General features: G+C 38.6%; 1 protein-coding gene across 9 annotated transcripts in view; it reads left to right on the forward strand.

The window, feature by feature from the left end:
* Nucleotides 1–27,327, forward strand: part of FRMD4B (FERM domain containing 4B) — a 339,770-nt gene that overhangs the window by 238,416 nt on the left and 74,027 nt on the right. For all 9 annotated transcript variants that reach the window (XM_068557491.1, XM_068557496.1, XM_068557494.1 and 6 more), the window contains 3 exons: nucleotides 429–513; nucleotides 24,874–24,930; nucleotides 25,731–25,753. In XM_068557491.1, coding sequence (XP_068413592.1) covers nucleotides 429–513; nucleotides 24,874–24,930; nucleotides 25,731–25,753 — 165 coding nt within the window. The remainder of the gene's footprint in view (nucleotides 1–428; nucleotides 514–24,873; nucleotides 24,931–25,730; nucleotides 25,754–27,327) is intronic.

Genomic DNA, 27,327 nt, shown 5'->3' on the forward strand with positions numbered 1-27,327 from the left:
GAGCCACAGGTCTCCAGGTTCAATTATTTAGTAGCGCTTACTCAGCAGACTTCTGTTTTCAGCCCTCAGAGCTCAACTGGACTTTGTTTCGAAGCTGTCTCAGGTATTCTGAGCTCCCAGAATGTGTGTCGAAGAATGGGCAACCAAGAGTAAAGTTGGCTTTGCAGTTGGTGACCATTTTGGATTTTTCTTTAACTCACCTTCCAACACACAAAAGCCTTCTGTAGAAGATGTTATCTGCATATCCACATAGATTCATACATACACACAGCTGTACATATGTGTTGCAGATAGCTTTTAAGAGGGAAATAAAGCACAACCATCCCCTAGCTTCTGAAAATTCTCTGCGAGAAACAACATGAGGAAATGAAATCATGCAGAGAGAAGGGAAGGAATCTGAAGGAACAAACTTCTGTACTGTTTTTCAGGTTTTACATTGAGAGCATATCGTTCCTGAAGGATAAAACCACCGTGGAGCTGTTTTTCCTGAATGCAAAGGCCTGTGTGCACAAGGTAAGGGCCCCATTTGTTATGGTCAGTGACAGATTCCAGAGACACTGGAGAAGGAGGGAGCAATGGCAGGGCCTTTGTTTTCATGTTCAAATGGAGAAAAACAGGACATAATCTTTTTCATTGACATATCCTACCCCACCAAACAAATAAACAAAAAAAAAAAAAAAAAAGAAAGAAAAAAAGGCAGTTCTTCTCAAATTCTGAGTTGGGAAGACAGCCATGTACAGAGGCATTGTGCTCACACAGAATTACCACGGCCTTAAATGCAGCTCATACTCCACACGGGATGACCCAGAAGGACACAAAGACGGATCAAGCAGACTGTGATCGAAGCCTCACAGAAGTCAGGCCAGAAATCTTTTTTAACAGAATGCGGCCTACATTTATCGTAATTCAAAACCAGTCTCCTTTAGGGGCTTCTGCTCAAAGCCATGTGTTTTAAGGCAGAGTCTCAGTTACCTGTGGGCAAGGGACCTGTTTTTGGCTTTGTTGTTTTTTTATTTGCATCCAGTCCGTGGAGGATACACAGCTTTTGTAAAATTCAATACACACGAATTGCTAGAAAAATTATCCCATGCCTGGATGTTGCAGCCATGTCCGTCAGATTGCTGTAGAAGTTTTAGACACTCTCCGTTTTTATCTTAGCTCCTTGCAGATAAGCATTGCTTTAAAGGCCTCTAGTCTGGCCTTCTCAAACCATACCCTGGGCAACTGGCAGGGAGTCTGTGGGCCAAGATAGGCTCAGCTGGAGCCCAGCTCCTCCCTTCAAGGTTGTGGTCTCAGTGTTCAGGATCTCAGATCCCATGCCTGCTTCCAGGGCCGGTGGGAACCCCTTCTGCCCATGTATATCACCCTAAATCTGAGGGGTGGCCAGAGACAGCTGGATGGTGCCTGGCCTGGAAGGGCAAGGGGGCAGAATGTGGGTTAGGACACCTGCATTGGTACTCCTCCCTCAGCCCCCAAAGTGTTAAGGGTGGCCCACTGCACACATGCAGCTTTAATTAGTATAAGACTCAGCAAGGAGCAGAGTTTTTGTTGTTTTTGTTTTAATAGCTTTATTGAAATGTAATTGACTACATAATTTTCTACGTCTTATTAGAAGTAATACCCTTGAAATGATCACTACAATCAAGATAGTGAATATAGCCAGCAACTACAGATCTGCTTTTTCTCACAGTAGAGTACATTTTCTAGAGTTTTATGTAAGTGGAATCATACAGTAGATAATCTTTTTGTCTTTTTTTCAGTGAGCATAATTGTTTTGATATTCATCCATGTTGCTGCATGTATCAATAGCACTTTGCTTTTTATTGCTAAGTAACATTCCACTGTATGGCTATACCTTACATTGTTTTGTTTTTGCTTTTGTTTTTGTTTTTTTGGCCACACTGCACGGCATGCAGGATCGCGGGATCTTAGTTCCGCGACCAGGGATTGAACCCGTGCCCACTGCAGTGGCAGCGCAGAGTCTTACCCACCAAACCACAGGGAAGTCCCTATGCCTTACATTGTTTATCCATTCGCCTGTGCTTTTTTTTTTTCCTTTTTCTCTCAGTTTTACTGGGGTATAATTGACATATAATATTGTGTAAGTTTAAGGTGTACAATATGATGATTTGATATGTGCACATATTTCGAAATGATCCATTCACCTGTTGATGAACATTTAGATTATGCAAGTTTGGGGACTATTACAAATAAAACTTCCATAAACATCCATGTACAAGTCATTGTATGCACATATACTTTCTTTTCTTCTTGGGCGAATGCCTGGGAGTAGAATGGCTAGATCATGTGGTAGATAGATGCAACTTTTTAAGGTTCTGCCAAATGTTTTCCAAAGTGGTTGTGCTATTTTAAATTCCCACTAGCAGTTTATGAGATTTCTAGTTCCTTCATATCCTTGTCAACACATGGCATCAACATCTTTTCCATTTTAGCCATTCTAATAGGAGTGTAGTAGCACCTCACTGCAGTTTTAATTTCCATTTCCCTGATGACATATGATGTTTGAGTGTCTCTTATGTGCTTATTTTACCGTCAGTATATCTTCTTTATGTTTGAATCTTTTGCCCAGTTTCTTTGGGTTGCTGTTTTCTTCTCATGAGTTTTCAGAGTATATATATTCTGGATATAAGCACTTTATTGGTTATATGGATTACAAATATTTTCTCCCAGTCTGTGGCTTGCTGTTCATTCTCTTCATATCTTTCAAAGGCTAAAAGGCTTTTATTTTGTTGAAGTCTATTTTATCAATTATTGAATTTATTGAATTATTGAATTAATTCTTTTTTTTTTTTTTTTTTGCATATGGATATTCAGTGGCTCCAGTGCCATTTGTTGAAAAGGCTGTCATTTCTCTATTCCATTGCCTTTGCACCTTTAAAAAAAATTAGTGGTCCATATATGTGTGGGTTTACTTTTGGACTCTATTCTGTTCCATTGATCTATTTGTCAGCCTTTATGGCAATAATATACTGTTTTGATTACTGCAGCTTTGAATTGTGTATTGAAATCAGAACAAACCCTAACTTTGTTCTTTTTAAAAGTTGTCTTATTTATTCTACGTTTTTTGCATTTCCATATGGATTTTAGAATCAGCTTGTCAATTTCTATCCAAAACAAACAAACAACCCTACTGATACTTTCATTAGGATTGCATGAATTCATAGACCAAGGTGGGAAGAATTGACAGTTTAACAACATTGAGTCATCAGACCCATGAACAAGATATATATATATCCATTTATTTAGATCATCTTTAATTTCTCTCAGTAGTTTTCAGTATACAGGTCTTTTGTTAGATCTGTCCCTATGTCCTACATATTATTTGATACAATTGTAAATGGTATCTTTTTATTTCAATTTCTGAATGTTCATTATCAGTGTATAGAAATCGAATTGATTTTTGTGTATTGATATTGAATCCTGCTAAACTCATTTATAACTTTTGGTAACTTTTTTGTAGATTTCATCAGGTTTACTTTATAGATCGTCTGCTAATAAAGATAGCTTTACTTCTTCCTTTTCAATCTGTGTGCCTTTTTATTAGTTGTCCAATTTATAGCCATAGTTGTTCATATTTTCTTATTATCCTTTTAACATGTGTAGTCTGTAGTGGTATTGCCTCTTTTGATCCTGATATTAATAATTGGTATCTTCTCTCTTTTTTATTTCTTATCATTCTGGCCAGAAGTTTATCTGTATCGAGGCTCTCAAAGAATCAGCTTTTGGTTTCAACGATTTACTCATTGAAAAAAAGATTTTTTTCTACTTCATTGATTTCTGCTATGATCTTTATTAGTTTATATTTTATCATTATTATTGCCTTTCTTCTTCCTTTGGGTTTAATTTGCTCTTCATATACCATTCTCTTAAGATGAAAGCTGAGATCACTGATTAAAGATGTTTCTTTTCTAATATATGCATTTAGTACTGTAACATTTTCTCCTAAGTACTCATTTTGTATTCCGCAAATACTGATATGTTGTGTTTTCATTTTCATTCATTTGTAAATATTTTTAAATTTCCTTTTTGATATATCTTCATTGGCTCATTGTTATTTAGAAGAGTACAGTTTGGTTTCCAGAAATTTGGGGCCTTTTAGGGATCTTTTATTTACCTCTAATTAAATCTCATGGTGGTCAGAAAACACACATTGTATAAATTAAATTCTTTTAAATTTAATATGACTTATTTATGGCCCAGAATATGCTTCATCTTGTAAGTGGTCCATGTGCACTTGGGAAGAATGTGTATTCTGCTGTTGTTGGGTGGATGTTCTATAAATGTTAACCAAGTCAATTTGATAGTACTGTTTAAGTCTACTACTCTTGCTGATTGTGTGTCTACTTCCTTTATCAGTTATTGACAGAGAGGTACTGAAATCTCTAGCTATGACTGTGGATTTTTCTATTTCTCTTTGTAAGTTCTATCAGTTTTCACTTCACGTATTTTCAAGTTTTGTTATTAGGTTATAAGCATTTAGGAATGCTATATCCTCTTGACTATCTTTATAGAATGATCCTCTTTATCCTGGTAATATTCTTTATTCTGAAATCTGCTTTGATATTAATATAACCACTTCACATTTCTTTTGATCAGTGTTAACGTGGTAAGTCTTTTTCCATGCTTTTAATTGTAAACTGTTTGTGTCTGTGTATTTAAAGTGAATTTCTTATAGACAACATATAACTGCATCTTGATATTTTTATCCATTTTATTTATCCATTTATCCATCTCTGTCTTTTAACTGGTTGTTTACATTATTTACATTTAATGTGATTATTGACATGGTTAAGTTTGTCTGTCTTGCTATTTGTTTTCTATTTGTCCCATCTGTTCTTTGTTCCTTTCTTCTGCCTTCTTTTGGATTTATTGAGTATTTTATGATTTCATTTTATCTCCTTTGTTGGATTACTAGCTATAACTCTTTGTTTTATTTTTTCTGTGATTGCTTTAGGGTTTATAGTATACATCTTTAACTTATCAAGTCTACCTTCAAGTGATCTTGTACTATTTCACATGTAGTACAAGAACCTTATAATAGTATATTTCTATTTCTTCATTCTCAGCCTTTATGCTGTCAGTGTCATACGTTTTATTTTTAGATGTGTTATAGATGCACATGACATTGTTATTGTTTTTGTGTAAACATTTGGTCATCTCTGTCTGCTTTTAAAATTTTCTCTTTATCACTGCTTTGAACAATTTGATATAGCTTTCTCCTTCATGGTTCTTGTGATTGGTGTTTATTGAGCATCTTGGACTTGTGGGTTTATAGTTTTTATCAAATTTGGGAATATTTCAGCCATAATTTCTTCAACTATTTTTTTCTGTCCCCATCCATGCCTCCTTTGCAAACTCCAATTGCACATATACTAGGCCACCTAAAGTTATCCCACAGCGAAGTGATGCTCTTTTCTTTTTATTTCTTTCTTTCTTTTTGTGTTTTACTTTGGTAATTTCTATTGCAGTATCTTCAATTTTATTCATCTTTTCTCTTGGAATTTATTCTGCCATGTATCCCACCCTGTATATTGAAGTTTTTATCTTTAGAAGTTTGAAATTTGGATCTTTTTTTTTTTAAATTTATTTATTTTATTTATTTATTTATTTTTAATTTTTGGCTGTGTTGGGTCTTCGTTGCTGCATGCAGGCTTTCTCTAGTTGCGGCAAGCAGGGGCTACTCTTCGTTGTGGTGCGTGGACTTCCCATTGCAGTGGCTGCTCTTGTTGCGGAGCACAGGCTCTAGGTGTACGGGCTTCAGTAGTTGCAGCTCGCAGGCTCTAGAGCACAGGCTCAGTAGTTGTGGCTCACGGGCTTAGTTGCTCCGCGGCATGTGGGATCTTCCCAGACCAGGGATCGAACCCGTGTCCCCTGCATTGGCAGGCGGATTCTTAACCACTGTGCCACCAGGGAAGCCCGAGATTTGGATCTTTTTAAAATCTTGCCTGTGGCTACTTAACTTTTTAAACATATGGGCTACACTTATAATAATTGTTTTAATGTCTCCATCTGCTTACTCTCTTTTATTTTTTTGGCCGCACCATGCGGCTTGCGGGATCTTAGTTCCCTGACCAGGGATTGAACCTGGGCCCTGGCAGTGAGCATGGAGTCCTAACCACTGGACTGCCAGGGAAGTCCCGAAATTGCATTGTTAAGTTTAAAAAGAACCAAGCTACAGAACAGTAAATATAGTATAATTGTCTTTAACTTTATTTGCTTATATATGTGTGTGTGTGTGTGTGTGTGTGTGTGTGTGTGTGTATAAAATGTACTTATAGGAAAAATAGAAAAATATATTGCATAGTATAAATTTTTATTATCTCTGAGAGTGAGATTATGGAAAGACTTTTGCTTTCTGAGTAATGCTTTTCTAAAATTTTTTAAATAGGATACTTGCATTCATTTTATATCAGAAAAATAGAGACAAAAATAATCAATGTATTCATTAAACTTTGCCTCTTTGAAGCTGTATGAAGAGAATAAAAACATTGTGTTGATTGCTCTCCCTCCATTAGAAAAATACTCAGTTGTCTTTCTCACTGGACAAAGCTAAGTGGAAGCTGAAAATTCCTAATTGCTTTATCTAAAAAAGCAAAAGGTCTACTCTTAATGACAACTGACAGAATGTTTTTTTCTAATTGTAAAAATAATACTTGATTGTAGAACATTTAGAAAATACAGAAAAGGACAAAAAAATCAAAAAAAGAAATTGATCCATAATCCTACTACTGATGCATTAATTGTATTAGTTTGACCTATTTCTTTCTTTGAGGTATGTATTTTTGTTGGCTGAGATCAATTGCTGCCTGTATTTTATATTGTGTTAGACTTTTAACTTTTTAGGTATTTTGGCTACGTTGACCTCGTCCATCCACTTTTCTTCCTACTTTCTATGTGTTCTTGCAAGAACCAGGTTGCAAGATGGGGAAGGATTGCAGGATTGCTTTGAAAATTCACATTTTTATTTCATTAAAGATAAACTTGCACATTGCGGGTAGGGACCAGGTTTTTTATACGTTGGAGCCTCTGGGACCTAGATGTTAGGTAAAAGGTTGCTTAAGTGAACGAGCGAATAATTAAAGAATGAACGAATGGATGGCAGGATGAGGCATTTCAGAACGTAAAATCAACAAGACCTTCTATCCCCCGTGTTTAACGTCTTAGCCCCTGCTACCTACAGAGGCAGTATAGTGCAGTGGGGGAAAGGTTCGACTGAAACCAGGAAGTCTGGGTTCAAACACATGGCTTTGGCTCTAACATGGGCATGTTACTTACATTTTTAGCCTCAGTTTTATCGACTGTAGAGTGGGGATCATAGTTCCTACTACAATGGGTGAGTTGATATATACCAGGTAGACAGAAGAGTGTCTGAAGCAGATACTGTTTTTTTTTTTTTGATTGATTGATTGATTGATTGATTTAGGCCAATTCTGGGTGACTTCTTTTTTTTTTTTTTCACACACACACACACACTGTATTTTATTTTTACAAGAGATAAATAGACTGACACCAAGCATTGTAAATGGATGACCACAACAAAAGCAACAATGATTGCAATTACCAAACACGAAACACACTCATACTATGTCATAATATTGACATTCAGTCCAGTAATCCTCCACTGTAACAGCTCCTTTACTTTGCAGGGAAAATTGATTTGTATATTTTTTGCCTCTGAGTCCTTGTGGGATTTTTTTTTTTAATTCAAACAGAAAGTCACAAAAATTATACTCATCCTCATCAGTTCACTCAGTCCCATGTAATTAATTTTTTTTCATCTTGATCTTTTGTTAGCACTTTTATGAGTTCATCAGTTTTTCATTAGAGTTCTGAAAATGCTTATTCATTCAGTTCAGCAGTACAGTCAGTTACCAGGAACCTGTACTTGTCAGAGTCTTTTCCATGAGCAGACACTGTTTTGCTATTAATATTTTTACTATTATTACTACTACTCTGACATATGACGCTCCCTCATAGGACACACAAGCCCCAGCTCGTCACTCTAGCCTCCTCCGCACTCACCATGTTCATACTGAAATAATTCCTCATTCCCTGATTAATACCAGCTTTCTCAAGCTTCCATGCCTTTTAATATATTTATCCCTGCGCTGAATGTCTTTCTCTTTTTCATGTTCTTCTTTCTCTGCTGAATGCTCTTCTCTCTCCCTTCGTTTCCCTCTGGTAAATTTCCACTCATCCTTCTGAACTCAGCTCCAAAGTCCCCTGCCCTTAACAAATTCTTTCCTTCCCTGTGTACCACCACCAACCATATCCTAAAGGAATTAAGTTCCTCCAATCCCGAAAGTACCCTCTAAATACTTCTCTAGCTCTCTTCCCATAGCGTTGACTTGCTTGCTTATATACCTGCCACCCCGCAACTGGACTAATTCCTTGGGATCAGTGTCAGCTTTACGTCCCAGCCACTGGCACAGAGACAGGCATACACTATAGACCCTCGGTAAATATTTGTCAAGTGAGCAAAGTAAATGTAGCTTAACACGCACAACTAAATTGATCAAATTTTGCAAAATGGGCTTGTGAAAAGGTTGAGCCAAATTGAAAATAAGTTCTGAGTAACCACCTTAAAATTAGACTCTTTCAGCTTTCAATCTTATTTTGTTTTCATTACCTAAGATGGAGCTAGTGTTCCTACATTCAATTTTCCAGAGTTGATATTGTACTTGTAACCTTGAAATTTCATATACTGAACCTGTTGGAATACCATTTGGGGCATCGCATGGTCGGATTTTAAAGCACAGGAGTCTCAGCATATGTACTGTAACCTTTGCTGCTTTATTCACTGTAAATACTTTTTGGAGACGTTTAGGAGAATTGCTGTAAAATCGGCTACAAGGATAGGTTGGCATACTTCTCTGCTCTTAGATTCAAACAGCTTTTCTTGGAATTTCAAGGAAATAAGTCATCAACATTCAATTGCCTTTAGGATGGAAAGGCATTGCAAGTGTATGCAGAGGGAGTCCACTTAATCTTAAAACCTCATGTTAGCCAAATCTTCCAATATATTCTTCTACCCCAACCATTCAACCAAACTATCTGAATATCATTGGCTTTCCCTTTTCCTTCTTACTAAAGCCAGAGTTACCATATAGGCAGCAACGAAGCAAGAGTGGAAGAAAAATTGGAGAAATGAATCATCCCAAAAGTCAATAATGAGGTCCTGAAACAATCATGTGACTTTTTTGAGAGGGAAACATTCTCCTAAAATCTAGAAAGATATTTGCTAAGTTAATACTGTTCCAGCTGCCTGTTCATGACAAAGAGACTTTATAAAAGTACACATTCATGGTAAGACCTATTATTATCCCTGTTTACAGTGCCTTAAAAGAGAGGAATTAGTCTCAGCTCGATTTAAACTAATACAACATGAAGCGTATTCCTCTGTAACCAATCCATTACTGTCAGCACCGCATTCATGGTTCTTGTTCTGGAATTATTCCATGTAGTGCAACAACCGACAGTTTGAATGGTTACCAAGGATAAAATATATTCAGTATATCTGCTAACCTGGCAGAGTTTTAGTATTTGGGATTTGAGAGTGTTTGTCTAGGTGAATGTGTGTGTATGTTAATCCTCAAACTCATTTCAAGGTGCTGAAATTATTTAAAGGGTCAATAACAGAAATTGAATTTTGCAGGCTGTAAGTTCTGTCTATACACAGGTGAGCGTGCCTTCTGGTAATAAGTAGCCATAGACATTTACACAGTGAAGTCACTAAGCTAAACATCAGAGTTGGTTTGAAGACTGGCCAATCCATGTGGAACAAAGAAATCGAATGCCATATTTTAAAGGGCTATTGAGAGTTTCATAATCAGTACTTCACCTTTCCCTGCTTCATGTGGTTTTCCTTCTGTGTTTTTCTAATATTGAAATTATGTGTGTCTTAAACCATGAGCATTTAGATCTGTGCTGCCTTGTGCATGTGTGAGAATCCAAGTTTTCATAATTATAGCTTATAACACATGCCAGTTGTAATCCTCAGGGACCTGTCCCATGTGCTGTTTTTTAAAAAATTGTTATTATTATTATTATTTTATTTATTTATTTATTTATTTATTTATTTATTTATTTATTTATTTATTTATTTATCTTTGGCTGTGTTGGTTGGGTCTTCGTTTCTGTGCGAGGGCTTTCTCTAGTTGCAGCAAGCGGGGGCCACTCTTCATCACGGTGTGCGGGCCTCTCACTATCGCGGCGGGGGCCACTCTTCATCGCGGTGTGCGGGCCTCTCACTATCGCGGCCTCTTTTGTTGCGGAGCACAGGCTCCAGACGCGCAGGCTCAGTAGTTGTGGCTCACAGGCCTAGTCGCTCCGCGGCATGTGGGATCTTCCCTAGACCAGGGCTCGAACACGCGTCCCCTGCATTGGCAGGCAGACTCTCAACCACTGCGCCACCAGGGAAGCCCCCATGTGCTGTTTCGTTCGCCTTTACCACCTCCCTGAGGTGCTAAAGGGGAAATTGTTGGGTCCTCAGATGAAAAAATCAAGGCCCACCGAAAGGCAAAAGGACATGGTCTTAGAGAACAAGGAAAATACACTCTAGTTGGCACTACCAGGAGTAAATTTACAGAGAATGAATCATTTGTTCATTGATGTATTGCCAGCACAAGAAGGCACTCAAATATTTGTTGAATACGTTGAACAGAGCTACTAAACATCCAACTGGAATATTTGTATTTCATAATGGTGCCATTTAACATGAATTACCTTAAAACATTTAAATCCAGTACTGATACTTTTGGTAGATCGTCATCTCAGAAAGGGGTTATCAGAATATCATTACAGCTAAATTGTCACTCCAAAAAAAAGTCATAAAAGTAGTATGATAAATGCTTGGATGGAGGGAAGACGAGGTAGATGGTCAATTCAGCTGAAAATACAGTATCTTAAAATCTAGGAAAGGATGAAGAGACTCTGGAAGATATTTTCTCAATTTATTATAGAAATCAAATTTCTTTACATGTTTCCTGCTTTTGAAAATGCTTAAGTGGACATCCTTGAAGATTCAAATCTTCTACTTCAAAAGGAACATGGCAAAGAAACTTCTAAACACTAATTTACCCACACCCACTCTCTCTCTCTGTACATCCATCCATTTACCTGTCTATCTATCATCTGCCATCTATTTGTCATCTATTTTTTCAACCCATACTAGAAGCACATGTCATTCGCCTTTCTGCCGTGTTACACATGCTTAAGAGGCCTAAGGAGGAGGTTTGAAAAGCTATCTTTGTATTTTTCAGAAAGAAGAAATTGAACGGAAGACTGCCATTTCATAATTAACGAGGCCTAATATTAATGTTTTACAGTATAGATTCATTGGGAAATAGACCAAGTTACCCATTTCAGCTAAACCTGTTGAATTGGCCACAAACAGTTACAATTTAAATTTACTAAGGACACATGCAATATATGCTATAAGAGTACAATTTACCTCCCAGCTGAAGTGAAGTCAGTAAGTATTTCATGGGTGTTGGACACCAACCAAGATTGTTTTGTTCACTCCTTGGAGAGACCAAAATATGGCTCAATGCATGACATGGCAAAGAGTTGGGGGACTATGGAGAGGTGGTCCCAGCTTGAACCCTGGTAGCACCACTAAGAGGGTCGGTGGCCTTAAGTAGTCATCTACTGTAATCTCCTAATTTCAGTCCTCACCTGTGAAGTGAGGTAGTAATACCTCCTCATAAGGTTGTCCTGAGGATTCAATGAATTAATATACGTCAGCCTCTTGGAACAGATAGTTAGCACTTAAATGTTCTCGTTTTTATTGTTGTTGTTATTGATAATATTCTTCCAAAATTCCCAAGAGGACTATTATATGACGTTCTCATTTATAAGAAGTACTTGGGCATAAATAACCACCATTATGGCATAAAAGGAGAATGTTGGTGAAAACATTTTAAATGTGGTATACCCTATTGGAAAAAAAACGATAAACAGGAGGCCCAATCAAATGGATGCACAATAATCCTAAAAATAAAAGTATCATTGTATATTTACTCCTAGATGCAAAAAGCATCTAGGATGTTAGGCTAGGATACTAACTTTAACAGTGCTTCTTTATTCAGAAGATTCATTTTAACATCATGACCGTAACCTTCTCTTCTTTCTCGTGATTCATCCTTTTCTCCCTCTAATCATCCTTGATTATCTTGTAAGTACCTTGCACTTTTTTTTTTTTTAATATGACTAGTTTTTCTTCAGGACACTCCGCTGCTACAAATTCAAATTATAATCATAAATTGGTGCCAGGGTGCATTTAAGCAATTAGAATGCTGTAATTAAATTCTGCTGTGTATGTAATCTAATAACGAATATAGGTAAGTACAAAAGTAGAGAGCTGGGTTCTCAGTGTCTAGTGACAGTTATTCATCTGTTCTCCAATTGTCTCACCTCCTATTTATCAGATGTGGCTGCCTTGGAACCTCCATGCTTATTAGTGGAACCTGACCTATTTAGGCTCCCCTTCTTGCATCCCTTAATGACTTGGCTGTAGATCACCACACCTCTCATTTTCAGAGCAGTCTCATAAACATTCACTCCCTTGCTTTGCAACCATGTTGGTGCAAGAGTTTATTACAAGGATTCAGATACTGGCAGAATGGTGGAGCCAGTGTCTCTGATATTTGGCCACGTGACAATACCATTCTTCCTGGGATCAAAAGAAATAAAGCAGAGCCTCCAGATCTCAGAATAGGGGCAAAGTAAAAAGAATTGGATGGAAGAAGACTCATAGTTCTGATGATATTTTTGTAGCATCATCTGGTAGAACCTTGTTATCAAAAGGTTTTTGTTTTTTTTTAAGTATAGATTAATTCATTTAAAAATATTTATTGAATGTCCACTATGTGCTAGGCACTACATAGGTGCTGTGTGTACAGTGGTGACTTAGATCTCTGCCCATGTGGAGTTTAGAGTTTTATGAGATTAATATCATATTTCACAAATTGTATGTATCTGATATAAAGTTCCCATTCACATTTTTCATATTGTCTCAATAATTAGCTTTTGAGTTAGTTTGGTGTTTGTTTGTTTGTTTGTTTTCCTTTTCTGGTCCAGGATCCATCTAGGATCACACATTGGTTTTAGTTGTCATGACTCCATAGTCTCCATAATGGGAAACAGATGTCCAGTCTTTCCTTGGCTTTTCTTACATTGGTATTTTTTAAGAGTATAGGCCATTTGCCTTGTAGAAGGTCTCTCAATTTGTGAAATATGGAGTTGTCTAATTCAGTGAACCCAAACATGTATTGTGTTGGCCACGTCTTAGAATCATTAGGGAACTTGGTGAAACTACAGAGACCCACAACCTGCCCCGTTTCACCCTATACTACTTCAGTGAGTCTGGGTCTCTCTATTCTTCAGTGGCTTTAGGGTAACTCTGCTATACAATGACGTTTCAGAGCCACTAGTCTAATATAATTTCCTTGTGGCAAGAATACTACATAAGTGATGTTGGGTCCTCCTCAGTGTGTCTCACAGGGAGGCTTGCAACGTCAGTAAACGTTGTTTTTGGTTAAGGTGGTATCTACCAGATTTCTCTTCATCTTTTCCACTTTGTAATTAACAACTTGTCTGGAGTCAACACTTTGAGACTGTTTGACCATCCTGTTTCCCAACAATCTTTGATCCAATGGTCTTGGTCTCCAGTGGTGATCTTGGCTAAGCCAGTTAGTACTATGGTTAGTACTGTGGTATATGGTGATTGTAAATGGTGATTTGCTAATTCTATCACCTTCAACCTTTCTTAGCATTCATGGGTAAAGAATAATTTTCCCTTCTTCTCCATCTTATTAAAAAATGTTTTTTATTATCAACATGGACTCATTGATTTCTTTTTATTCAATATATTATAATCCCTTCTCTCATTCATTTTGATGCTCTAAAGGCTCCCACTACCATAGCCTTGGAATCAGCCATTTTTCCTTTCAGTGGAGAATGCTGTCTAGAAACCAAGGTCTGGTTTCTATGTAAACTAGTTGGAACCTCATCCCAAGAACAAAAATATGTGCTACCTGTCCACCAAAAAACAACATGCATTGCACAAACCATACCTGGGCTCCACCTTGAGAAAAGATGATCTGATTCATTTTCCCTTCTTTCTCATTTCCATATCTGTATATTCACTTGTATTATCCTCCCACAACCAAACACTAATTCATAAACTTTCTCTTTCTCTTTGTTCCCATGTTCATTGTGATCAAGTTTCTGAGAAGCAGTCTGTCCAGATACTTTGATCCCACTGCTTATATCTTTGAAACGTGATACACACCCACAAAAACACCTGTACTTGTTTGCTCTTCTTGTAATGCTTTTTAGTTTTTGAAAGCATCTTTATAGCTCATTTTTCTTTTTTTCCTCAAAACTCCGTGAAGTTGGGGGACAGATATATTATTTTCCTTTTACATTTTTAGAAAGTGATGCCAGAAAAGTAAAAGATTTTTTGATAAGTTTGCATATATATATATTCTTGCATATATATATGTATATATATATATATATATATACATATATATATGTATCTCCTTGATAACTAGGTACTATGCTAACAGTTTCCATAGCTGATAAAGCCTGAGCTATGTTCTCATAGTTCAGAATTCCTGGGATTCCTTATTCTGAGTTGAAAATCAAGGCAAATCAACTGTATAGTGAATCAAGAAACATAAGAAGCATTCCCTTTTTAAAAAGGAAAGATAATAATACACCCATCGACATTTTCCTTCACTACTCTTTTAGTTGATATTCTACAAATGTTTTGAGTACCTGCTGTGTGCCAAGTGGTCCTGGAGATGTAGCTAGGGTCAAAATAGGTAAAAACCCATGCCCTAAGGAGCTTACCTATTAGGCAGAGGTGATGGTAGATAGGGAGAAAGACAATAAAGAAGATAAATAAGGTTATACTGCATTAGAAGGTGCAAACAGGGTCACCAAATACAGTTGCACAGGTTGCGCACTGCCCGACTCTGTGCCCAATGGTACCATGGAGATCTTGGACCTAAGCAACTTAGGATGAAATTGACATTAAGTAAGATGGGAAAGGCTGAGGGAAGATTAGTGGTTCTGTGTTTTGTTTTGTTTTGTTTTCTTAACTTTATATTGAAGTATACACATGGAAAAGTGTATATAATGTAATTGTGCAGCTCAGTGAACTTTCACAGATTGAACACATCTGTGCAACTAGTATCACTCTCAAGGAAACAAAACATTACCAGCACCTGAGAAGCCCCTAGCATGTTCTTCCAGTCATTAATCCCCCCACTACCATGACTTTTAATAGTATTTATTAGTTTGGGCTGACTTTGTATTTTATAGAACTGAAGTTATACAGTATATGCTTTTTTAATATATGGCTTCTTTTGCTCAAATTATGTTTTTGAGATTCATTCATGTTGTTGTGTGTCATCACAGCCAGCTTATTCATTTTCCCTGCTGAATGGTAGTCCAGAGTATGAATATACCACAGTTCATGTACATAAATGGGCATTTGGGTAGCTTTGCAGTATTTGGTTATTATAAGTAGTGCTGCCATGAGGATCCACGTGCCTGCCCTTTAGTGGACATCTGTAAACATATCTATTAGGTGTATACCTAGGAGCAAAATTGCTGGGTCATAGTGCATGTGTGTGTTACACTTTAGTGGACCTTGCCAAAAAGTGATTCCGGAACTAAGTTAAGTTGGTCCACCAGCAGTGTATGGGAGGAGCGCTGTTTTGATGTGTTAAGTAAAATGTCTACTTTATTCAGTGCAATCAGTTATACCACCATACACTGAAAAGAACTGCACCAAAATATTATTTGGAGACAATTTCACTAGGTGCCTAGGAAATGGAAATAAATTACCTAAAGTTTATTGGCATTATTGGCTTTGGTGAAGAAATTGAATACAAGTTAAATACACTAAAAATAATATCCTACACAATGATAACCAGATTAATAGAATGAAAAAAGTGCCCTATTTATGTTGGAAAATACAAAAGACCTATTATTAATCCTAAACCAGGATGTGTGTGATCTCCGTGGTATATCATAAAACTTTATGATCGCTATAGAGCAATTTCAATAGATACTTATTATGGTTCCAAAGAGGAAGGCAAATTACTATATCTTTTTAAAAATTTGACAAGATTATTTTAAAAATTTCTTTGAAAACATAAATGGAAAAGAATGGCAAATATTATTATGGAAAGTTAAAGCCTTTGTCATATCAGATACTGAGACATATTATAAAGGAAGAATGATTAAATGTTATGGAACTACACAAAAATTGAACAGTGTCCCAGAACAAAGCAGAGAACCATATATATAATGATATATAAGGATGTAAGAAGCAACATGGTAAACAGTGCAGAGAGAATAACATTGAGAGTCTTTGGGGGCTACCCTTCATGATAAATGCTTTATATTTTATACTTTATGCTCTAAACAACTCAGTAAATTCAATATTATCACTCCCCATTTTGCAGAGGAGGAACTGAGTGAGTTTCAGCAAAAATTACTTACTCAGGGCCCCATAGATTCTTCCAGTGTGGGAGGCCCAAGTCCAGTCTGACTTCACAGGAGGAGAGAGCACATCAGAGGGGATGAGATTGAAGGACACAATTTCTGCCCCATAAGCAAGACAAAGCGTTACTATTGGTAGCTCAAGTTAAACATAAATTCTGAAGTAGATAAGTGAACAAAGGGTCATTTCACAGATAGGCAATAGCAAATAATAGGCAATTGCAAGGGAAATACTCAAGTTGGTTAGTAATCAAAAAATTGCAAAGTGAAACAATTTTGCAGTATTATTTTGTACCTTTCTAATTAGCAAAAATAATTTTTTTGATATGATGTGGTTTATAAAAATATATACACTTCCCTAAGATGAAAAATTAGTAAGCATATTTGATATCTTGATTCGGGTGATGGTTATATGAGTATATACACACATCAGAGTCATCGAGCTGCACAGTAAGAGTTGTGCATTTTACTATATATACGTCAATAAAAAGGAAAAAAAACACTAAAATATGTTAACTGATGAAATCGGAATAATCTGTGAGAAAATAAAGGTGGAAATAATTAGATGCTGCCAAGGTTAAGGTTAGTATAAAACATTCAGCATGGGACTCCCCTGGTGGTCCAGTGATTAAGAATCGTCCTTCCAATGCAGGGGATGCAGGTTCGATCCCTGGTCTGGGATCTAAGATCCCACATGCCGTGGGGCAACTAAGCCCACGTGCCGCAACTAAGGCCCAACACAGCCAAATAAATAAATAAATATTTTTAAAAAAATTCAGCATGGTGAGTATAAAGCATTTAGCCCACAAATTTGAAATTCAACTTCTCTTAAGAGCCAAAGCTCAGAGGGAGTTATGATCACTTACGTAATGCACAGTGGTCGTTAAGGTAAAAACAAAGCAGCTGCTCGAAGGAACACAGTCATCACTGGTCCTAAAAATCAGAAACTGCGCCCATGTGTCCTTGTAAAGGCACATTATATGAGGTAATGAACCATGTCCTGAACAACACACCTAAAATTATTAAAATAATGAGTTTCTGAGGGTTGTTTCTTACGTTGTTTCTCAACATAAGCCAGGGGAGTGATGCCAGAACACAGTTTCAAAAAAGCAGTTTTGGGCTTCCCTGGTGGCATAGTGGTTAAGAATCCACCTGCCGGGCTTCCCTGGTGGCACAGTGGGTAAGAATCCGCCTGCCAATGCAGGGGACATGGGTTCGAGCCCTGGTCCGGGAAGATCCCACATGCCACGGAGCAGCTAAGCCCATGCGCCACAACTACTGAGCCTGCGCTCTAGACCCCGCAAGCCACAACTACGGAGCCCGTGTGCCACAACTACTGAAGCCCGTGTGCCTAGAGCCCCTGCTCCGCAACAAAGAGAAGCCACTGCAGTGAGAAGTGTGTGCACTGCAACTAAGAGTAGCACCCGCTCACCACAACTAGAGAAAGCCCGTGTGCAACAACGAAGACCCAACGCAGCCAAAAAATAAATAAATAAAATTAAATAAAATAATTTATCAAAAAAAAAAAGAATCCGCCTGCCAGTGTGGGGGACACAGGTTCGATCCCTGGTCTGGGAAGATCCCACATGCCACGGAGCAACTAAGCCCGCGAGCCACAACTACGGAGCCCGCGAGCCACAACTACTGAAGCCCGCGCGCCTAGAGCCCGTGCTCCGCGACAAGAGAAGCCACCGCAGTGAGAAGCCCATGCACTGCAACGAAGAGTAGCCCCCCCTCGCCGCAACTAGAGAAAGCCTGTGCGCAGCAACAAAGATCCAAAGCAGCCAAAAATAAATTTAAAAATAAAATAAAATAAATAAATCATACCAAAAAAGGAATTTTACCTGGGGAAACCTTCTGGCTCAGTTTTGTAGGTTTCTGATGATTCTAGCTTAATCCAAGAATAAACTTAGTGAATCTAGAGCAATGGTTCTCAATTGGGATTCCAAAAGGAACCCTTTGGCCATCTCCGGAGACATTTTTGGTTGTCACAGCTGGTGAGGAGGCTGCTACTGGACTGTAGTGAGCAGAGGCCAGGAATGCTGTTTAATACCCTGCAGTGCACAGGACAGCCCCTCCCCCCAGTAAGGAATTATCTAACTCAAAATGTCAACTGTACTGAGGTTGCAAAATGCTGATCTGAAAGAACGAATGTGTAGTATTCACTGAGACCATCCTCCATAAACATTGCCTCTCACAACTAGCTTGGATGGAAAAGGAGAAAGTACTAGCTCATTTACATAGGGGGAGGAGGGAGTGCAGGTGTAGTAATTATGGCCTGGCCTTCTAGGGGCATGATAACCCCTAGAAAATAGGAAATTGCCCAGGGAAGTATGTTTCTATGGCCTAGCAAGAGCTGCCTTGTTAGATGGTAGGTAGGTATTAAGTGTTGATGTGGCCTCTCCCCCAGCCAAATTGTATAAAAACTAGTCAGCCCATAGCTCTGGGCTTCTCTGGCCTGACAGAGTCTTCCTTCCATGTAGGTGTGTCCACAGAAGGTATTAGGCTCCTGGGAGCTGTATCAACTCACTCATTTGTGTCCTTATCCCATTGGTTCTTTGCACTGTTTGCAGGCCTACTGGTAAACTAAGGTGAGAGCACAGAAGCAGCATCTAAGGCATCATTCTTGACAATTTTTGAACTTTGAAGTCTGGCCCAGCTCAGCAGTGGACACAGTTGACTGCCAATGTTAAGAAGCCCCTTTCTGTCCACCTGTAGTCATCGATTCTCTCTGGTTCACATCTTCCCAATGTCACCCCCAGAGAGAGAGAGCTTTCTTCCCTTAGTTCTAATCTGGAAAATCCCTAGGAAGGTCTTTGAACCCTCTTCCATCACTTGCCCACAGAAGGATGATTGTATTTCCATTAGATCCAGTAAGGAGAGAAGCAATTCTCCAAAAGAATGGGATATTCTGCTCAGAAAGGGGGTTGGGGTACGATGCAGTCGAGACAAAGAGATATCCAGCCCTCCCGGAAAATACATCAATTTTTTAGCAAACTTTTTATTTTGAAATAATTTCAAACTTACAAAAGAGTTGCAAGAATAGCACACACACACACACAAAATGTATGTCTATCAAACCAAATTCACCAGTTGTTGACATGTTCCACATTTGTACTCATGCTCTCTCTGTGTCTCCCCCACCTCCAAATGTGTGTAATTTTTTTCTGAACGATTTGAGAGTAAGTTACACTGTTTACCCCTAAATGTTTCACGGTATCTTTCTTAGAATAAAGGACATTTCTTACCCATATAACAATGATCACATTCAGAACATTTAACATTGAACCTATACTATTGCCTAATATGCAACCCAGTTGTATCAGTAGTGCCTTTATAACAACTTTTCCTCTTGATCCAGGATAACACATTGCATTTAGTTGTTATAACTCTTTAGTCTCCTTTGCTTTCAAACAGTTCCTCAGCCTTTCTCTGGCATTCATCACACAGACATTTTTGAAGAGTATGGGCCAGATTTTTGTCTCAGGGTTTCTCATGATTAGATCTAGTGATGCAGTTTTGGCAGAAATACTACCCAGTTGTGTGCTAGAACCAGTTAGCACCATCTATGAGAGCCAATTCTCACGTCTCTTCCCAGCTCCACGTTCTGTAATATCATTACTGGTAGCTTGAAATCAGCCATGGTGGGAATGTTCATACCATGGAAATCAACAAATGCTACAAATCAGAGCTTGTACGCCCTCCCCCACTTCTGGTTGTGGAACATTTACATTTAGCAGCACAGCACTGTATATAGATGAAGTTATATCCTTCTCAGAACATATCAGGAGGCACATGATGCTGGTCTTCCCAATTACTGGTGATATCTCATCCCTTGGTTAAGATGGTATCTGTCAGGTCTCACCATTGAAAAGTTACCATTTCCCCTTTGTAATTAATTCTCCCCTATGGAGAGATCCTTTGTGATTATGTAAATATTCTGTTTCTCATCTAACTTTCACCCAATAGCTTTTATTTATTGAGGAGTATTGCCTGAATCAATTAGTACTATGACTGTTGCAAATGGTCATTTTTTTTTTTTATCTCTTTCATTTCTTCTACTTTTTTTGTTGGTGCTCTACAGGTTGTTTTTGTTTTTGTTTTTGTTTTTTGGTAGACTTAACCCTAACATAGATGATTAGTAGTAGACTTGGAAACAAACTGAGGTTTCTCAACATTTTGTCAAGTAGTTCTCCATCCTAAGTATTTGTGACCACGTTATTAATGCTCTTTGCTATAGTGCAGAATAAGTTTCCATGGAGTGCTATCAATACATCAATACAGAAAATGCAGAATAGGTCTTCAGAAATAGTTTTCCCATTCTATATGAGTGTGTATGTTTGATGGTGACATACTGTCCTACCAACAGTGGAGGTGGCATTTGGAATCATTTTTCTGATCTTACCTGATTCCAATTTTTACATGCCTTTAGAAGCTTCCTGGTGAGATTTGCACTGGAGTTAATTAGAGCACGGTAAAGTCGAAAGAGTCCAGAGTCAACATGTGCTGCAGGATTGAGTAGTACACTTCTTGCTCCTGATCCTCAGTGCCATCATCTGTAAAATCATAGGAGTCATATTGTCACAAAAGTCCCTTTCAAGTTCTAAAACTTTCTTTTACTCTGCTTTCCTACTCGGGAATCAAAACCTAGAGTTCACCTCATTAGCATGATGTCTTGGTCAACTGAGCCGACAAGTCAAGGACCAAAAATGAGATGTCCGAGGTGGAGCCTGAACCCAGTGACCTAGTGATTGAATCCATAATCCAGTTAAATGAGCTTTGGGAGTATAGCACTAGCACTTGATACTGTTTCACGTTACCTCTGTGCATTCAGCCACATCCCCTGATTCACTCCTCTGCTTCTCTTTGTTTATCCTTGACAATCATGGAAACCCACTGAAGGATCCCATTACCTCTGTCTTTGAGGTGATCCCTTTCTCAAGTGTTAGCTTGCCCAGTACCTATAAGGTTACCTCGGTTGCCATGGTTGTAAGCAAAGGAAATGTTCTATCCAAGAGCAAACTGCAGTTTCTAAAGAAGTTTTACCCTTCAGACATGAAACTCCAGAGTTCTGTATAAGTCTTAATTAAATTGCACCATATGAAATCACTGAGAACCAGGCAAAACAGTATTATTCTTGATTAATCCATTGTTTGGTGAACTCCACGCACAAGTCAGGTAACCTTGACAGTCAGTTTTAGAGCTTAAAATATGTTGCCTTGTATTTCCAGAACAGTGGTTAACTGAAAGGTGAGGTGGGGACTAAGACGTGTAAAAGAGTGTGGGGCTTTGCCAAACCACGCATTTTCCTCTCTTCCTGGAACGAGATTTCTCAAAGGCCCTACTGTTCCATCCCACCATTGCCTTCCTCCACCAGAATTGTGTTGGGGCCACTTGTGTAGGTGAAAAAGTCCACAGGCAAGCTTCATATTTGCCTCCCCTCTCCCCTGGAGCTGTCTGAGCCTGGTACTTTTCATGCTTTAGCTCCTCATTTCAGCATTTTTAATATTTGATGACCCTTCCAACGTAGAGAAATATTTGGCGACTTCCTTAAGAGTATCTGTTTGAGGTCTTTTAATTTACTAAACTGAAAAGTTGGTGTCTAAAATATTGTTCCAATGACTCATCTAAGGTTCTGAGGAGGCAAAGGGGTCTCAGGGTGTCAGAGGAGTTGGCAATAATTTTCAATATATTTTATTCATCTTCAGTTTTTTAAAAAAAAATATTTGAACTAACGCACTTCGCCTCTTCTCTCTGATTTTAAGACGAATTTGACTTTAACGAGTTCAGGTCTAATTTAAACTCAAACATGTTCTTGAGTTCCCCTGCGAAGCCCTCACCCCCATGCCCCACATGAGTTTCTATTTCTTTGAAGAGAAGGAATTTAGCTTTTCTAAAATTTAATCTCGATCAACACCCACCTCACTTGTTGGATTAACTGCTTCATCATCTTTCACCAGATTAGAAAACGACTGTCTCTTGCCTGAAAGACAGAGGGCAATTGATTTCTGCAATCAACCTGGCTTCTCTTTGATTTTATAATCTGTTTCTAGAGATTATAGGCGAGCTTTGAATTCCAAGGCTCTGGGCCTGTCAGCTTTTGAAGCGAAAAACTTTGAAGCAGATCCACTGCCTCAGGTTTCAGAAGGGATACTTAGTTGTTGGAGGATGAAATATAAGGGAAACACAGGTAATCATCACTGCTGACATTGTAATATCCCAGGTTTGGGGTTTGTTTATTTTATTTTATGGCTTCTAAAAGAATTATTGTTACTAGTTTTGGGTGTTTTTTGTTGTTGTTGTTGTTCTTGTTTTTTTGAGAAGCCCAATCAAATCACTTGGCCACTTGAGAGAAAAACATAAACCTTCCAGAAATTCTCACTGAGCTAACTGCTTCTATAAACCTACCTAGTGTGCATTTACTTTAAAACTACTTAATTACTCGCCACTGATGCACTTGGTATAATTAGAAAACTCTCCAGCTCAGATTCAACAGGTAGAAAGGAGAAAGAAAAAGAAGTGTAGGGCAATTTCCAGACCCATGTTCTTAAACACTATGCACTTTCAAGTACTAATTATACAGGATTTATGCAAGGAGGGGGTTATATGGAATTGTTTTAGCATGTGTTAATGCTTACAAGCTAGCATCTCACCAAAAAAAAAATTTTTTTTAATAGAGACCCTGCTCTACTACTCAATGTTGTAATTTATCACATAATGCAATAATGGTATTTACATATGTCATCACATTTAACAAAATAAATGAAGGTGCATGTGAGTGTTATTGATAGAGGCAATACCCCGACACAGTTACGCATCCGTACCAGGCAACTGAAGAAGTATTCCTGCTAGTTACAGCCTCAAACTCCTATTTTTCTTTAGGATCTTAAAGGCTGAAAAAATAAAATAGTGGAGGGCTTCCCTGGTGGCACGATGGTTAAGAATCCACCTGCCAGTGCAGGGGACATGGGTTCAATCCCTGGTCCGGGAAGAGCCCACATTACATGGAGCAACTAAGCCTGTGCACCACAACTACTGAGCCTGTGCTCTAGAGCCCATGAGCCACAACTACTGAGCCTGCGTGCTACAACTACTGAAGCCCGTGTGCCTAGAGCCCGTGCTCCACAACAAGAGAAGCCATCGCAATGAGAAGCCTGCGCACCACAACGAAGAGTAGTCTCCGCTCGCCGCAACTACAGAAAGCCGGCGTGCAGCAACAAAGACCCAATGCAGCCAAAAATAAATAAAATAAATAAATAAAATAAATTTTTTAAATAAATAAAATTTTAAAAATAAATAAAGTGGTGGTGGGGAGGGTCGAATGAGTACCAGATTTACTACTGGGAATGAAAATGTTAAAAAATAGGAAAAATAAAATAAAATCATGGAAAAATGATAAATTAGGGTTCATCAAACTTCAGTATAAAGCAACAGAATTTTTGTCTCGAGCATTTTCTCTAACGGGTTCTTTTTAAAAAAATTTTAACTAATTTGTTTTTGGCTGCATTGGGTCTTCATTGCTGCGTGTGGGCTTTCTCTAGTTGTGGCGAGCGGGGGCTACTCTTCGTTGCGGTGCGCGAGCTTCTCATTGCGGTGGCTTCTCTTGTTGAGGAGCACGGGCTCTAGGCACGCGGGCTCAGTAGTTGTGGCTCGTGGGCTCTAGAGCGCAGGCTCAGTAGTTGTGGCGCACGGGCTTAGTTGCTCCGCGGCATGCGGGATCTTCCCGGACCAGGGATCGAACCCATGTCCCCTGCATTGGCAGGCAGATTCTTATCCACTGCGCCAGGGAAGCCCTGTAACTGGTTCTTAAGGCTTTACATTTTCTCTATAACAGTATAAATATTAATTCAATGATGTCTCATTGACACAGAAGTAGAACTTATATTTTTTATAATATTTGCATTGTGTGTACCAAAATAACTGCTATGACACAGGAAAACACTGAACAAAGTAATCTAAGAAAATCAGAGCTTCAAAATGAACTTGGAGAGGTTAAAATTATTCATTTTAGAAGCTGTCTTAATTTTCAGTTTCAAAGTCATGTGTGTTCCTTCCAGAATACTGCTCTCAAAACACAATTTCCCACAGCTAATTAAAGTGCTGGCGCGCGCGCGCACTCTCTCTCTCTCCTTCACACACACACACAATGTGGCTTCCCTTTAACCCTGGATACGTCTCTCCACGCCCCCCTCCCTTCCCCCTGCAATGGTATGATCTGCGTTCAATCCTAAACTGAATGTACCAAGCTGTGACAGCTTCCCCAACTCCACAGCCATTTGCTACGACCTAGGGCAGCCTGTGTTCAGTGATGCTTTCCTTTTCCACCGACAGGGGCAAATCGAAGTAGACAGCGAAACTATCTTCAGGTTAGCGGCGCTTATTTTACAGGTAAGAGCTGACAAACTGCCTCTTACCCGCTCCTTTTGTTTGTTGGGTTTTGTGAACTGCCTGCACTTCTGAAACTTTTGCATGGGCCAGTGGCTGACGGCTTTTTAAAGCCTCCTGGTTGTTTGCCAGTATAAAATGTGAGCCACCGTTTTCTGTTTTAGTGTAGTTTGCATGAGCGAGAGTGTGATATGTCTCAGAAGAAAATGAAACTTAGACTTAACTGAGGAAGAAGAGTTAAGACCATATTGCTAGCAAAGAGCTCCGGTGGCTTGAATTTGGGAGGCTGCAGTTGTTACAACAACTGTAATTTGCATTTAAATTTAGTAACTTTTGTATACTTTTTCTTGAGGTGGGGTTAAAGAGCCCTTTAATTCTTAAAGGCACACATAGCTGGAAAACCAGTGTGTTCCATGCTGGTTTAAAAAAAGAAAACTAATGGCATGTGTTGATTTACCTGTGTCATGGTTTAAACGGTCTGAGTCCAGACTAAAAAGTGTGCTGCTCCGAAAGACAAGCATTTATCTCGTGATCTTCAAAACATTAAAGGAGAAATAATCATCTATGCTTTTTCAGATAGATTTGTCTCTTCTGTTAAAAACAAGAAATAATTATTGGGTAATAGCGATTTCTTAAATGCCCCTTTCTTCTCCAGGGTCATATGTAGGGAAGGTGTTCCTTGTGAAAAAGTTTTCAAAACAAAACTCAGGCATTTTAAGAGGGGAAAATGATGGGGAGTAAAATTCTTTTAGCTTAATCAACATCAATACAAATTGATCATCTATCTTTGTTTTTTATTTCAGGAAGCCAAAGGGGATTACACCAGGTATGGTTCCTTTTCTGATATTACTATGCAAAATAACCCTAGCTGAATCTTTTAATGCTATTTTAAATAACAATGGATGCAAATCAAAAGAAAGTAGATCCCCAGGCGAGAGACTGAGGTCTCTTTCCTCTTCAAATAGAGACCTATTCTTTTTGTGAATGAATCCGGGAATGAAGCTTTCCAAGCCAGAGTGACAGCAGATTGTACTCAGAAGTCCTCCAAAGTTCTATTTTCCATCATCTGTTAGCAAGATGAAGAAATCTATAAAAAACCTGGGTAGCCCGTGCTGATTTTTTAAACTTACAATAATCCTGTGTTTGAAGAATTATACCATAAGCACAAAAAGATTAAATCCATCAGCTGCTTAGTTAAGGGATTAATAGGGGCTTTCTTTTTGCAGCTGCCCTAAAGGGGCCTCACCCTTCATATATTTGACCTAACAGTTGTATTGTTGCCACCGAGGCACTTACTGGTTCTAACTGCCTAACTGGCCAAATTGTCAGAGTGTTTATATTTGAATTCACCCTCTATCTGCTCCATTCTGTTCTTTTAATGCAATAGTTGCGGTTGGGGTAGTAGAAAGGGTTAAAGGTGGAGGCAAGACCTCCAATTCGAAGCAGCTCACAGGCCAACGACCCACAAAGCCTCGCCTCTACAGTGTTAATGTTCCACTGCTGGTAAACCTTACCTGTAGATTATTTACAGATCAACTAGTACTCATTCCCAGCCAAGTCTTTGACTAGTGTGCTCCTTAACAGGCTGATAACCAAGTAATGCTTTCCAAGCTTGAAAACGTCCACTCATGGAGTCATGCTTCACCTCAGAAACTCCAAGCACTTTCCACATCTGCCCATTTAATGTGGTAGAATGACTGAGGCTTCCACTCAACACGCCATGATCCACTCACCACACTCTCCTTTTAGCTCTGTTTTGTGCTATATATTTTTTTAAATTTTTTTAGGTTAGGAAATATGCTTTGAAGGAATCATAAAGATCAATGAACACCAAACTTTTTTTAATTAAAAGAAAATGTCAGGGCATGAAAAGAGGAAAAATTAGTCTCTAGGTCATTAACATCAAGAGCGGCTGTGTTCTCCACTGTTGTCTTCCCTGGAGGAGCCATGTTTCCTAGGAAGATCAGATATGTGAGGAATTCCATCGTGTGGGGGGTGAGTCTGAAGTTGATTTATAAATGAGGGCTTCTGAGCCAACAGCTCAGCCTCTGCTGTCTGTGAACTTCTAACCCTTCCTCCCCCACTTTCTCCCGGTCAAGCGTGTGATGGACACCCTCTGAGCTTCATTTCCTCATCAGGAAAATGGCACCTCCTTCGGAGGTCTGTTGTGAGATTAATTGTATGTAAACATTGCCCAGGGCAGTATCTGGCATGTAGCAAGCTCTCTATACACTTTGGCTATTATTATTATTAACTATTATAGTATCATTATTGCCCTCATCATTATCATCCTGTCCCATCTCTTGGCAACCTCTGAAGAGGCTTTTGGGATATGTAGGAGGGTCTGAAGAAGCTGTAATCACATGTCAGGGGAAAGAATCATAAAGAAAGATTGATTCC

Source organism: Eschrichtius robustus, chromosome 12 (genome assembly GCF_028021215.1).
Source record: "Eschrichtius robustus isolate mEscRob2 chromosome 12, mEscRob2.pri, whole genome shotgun sequence".
Lineage (NCBI taxonomy): Eukaryota > Metazoa > Chordata > Mammalia > Artiodactyla > Eschrichtiidae > Eschrichtius > Eschrichtius robustus.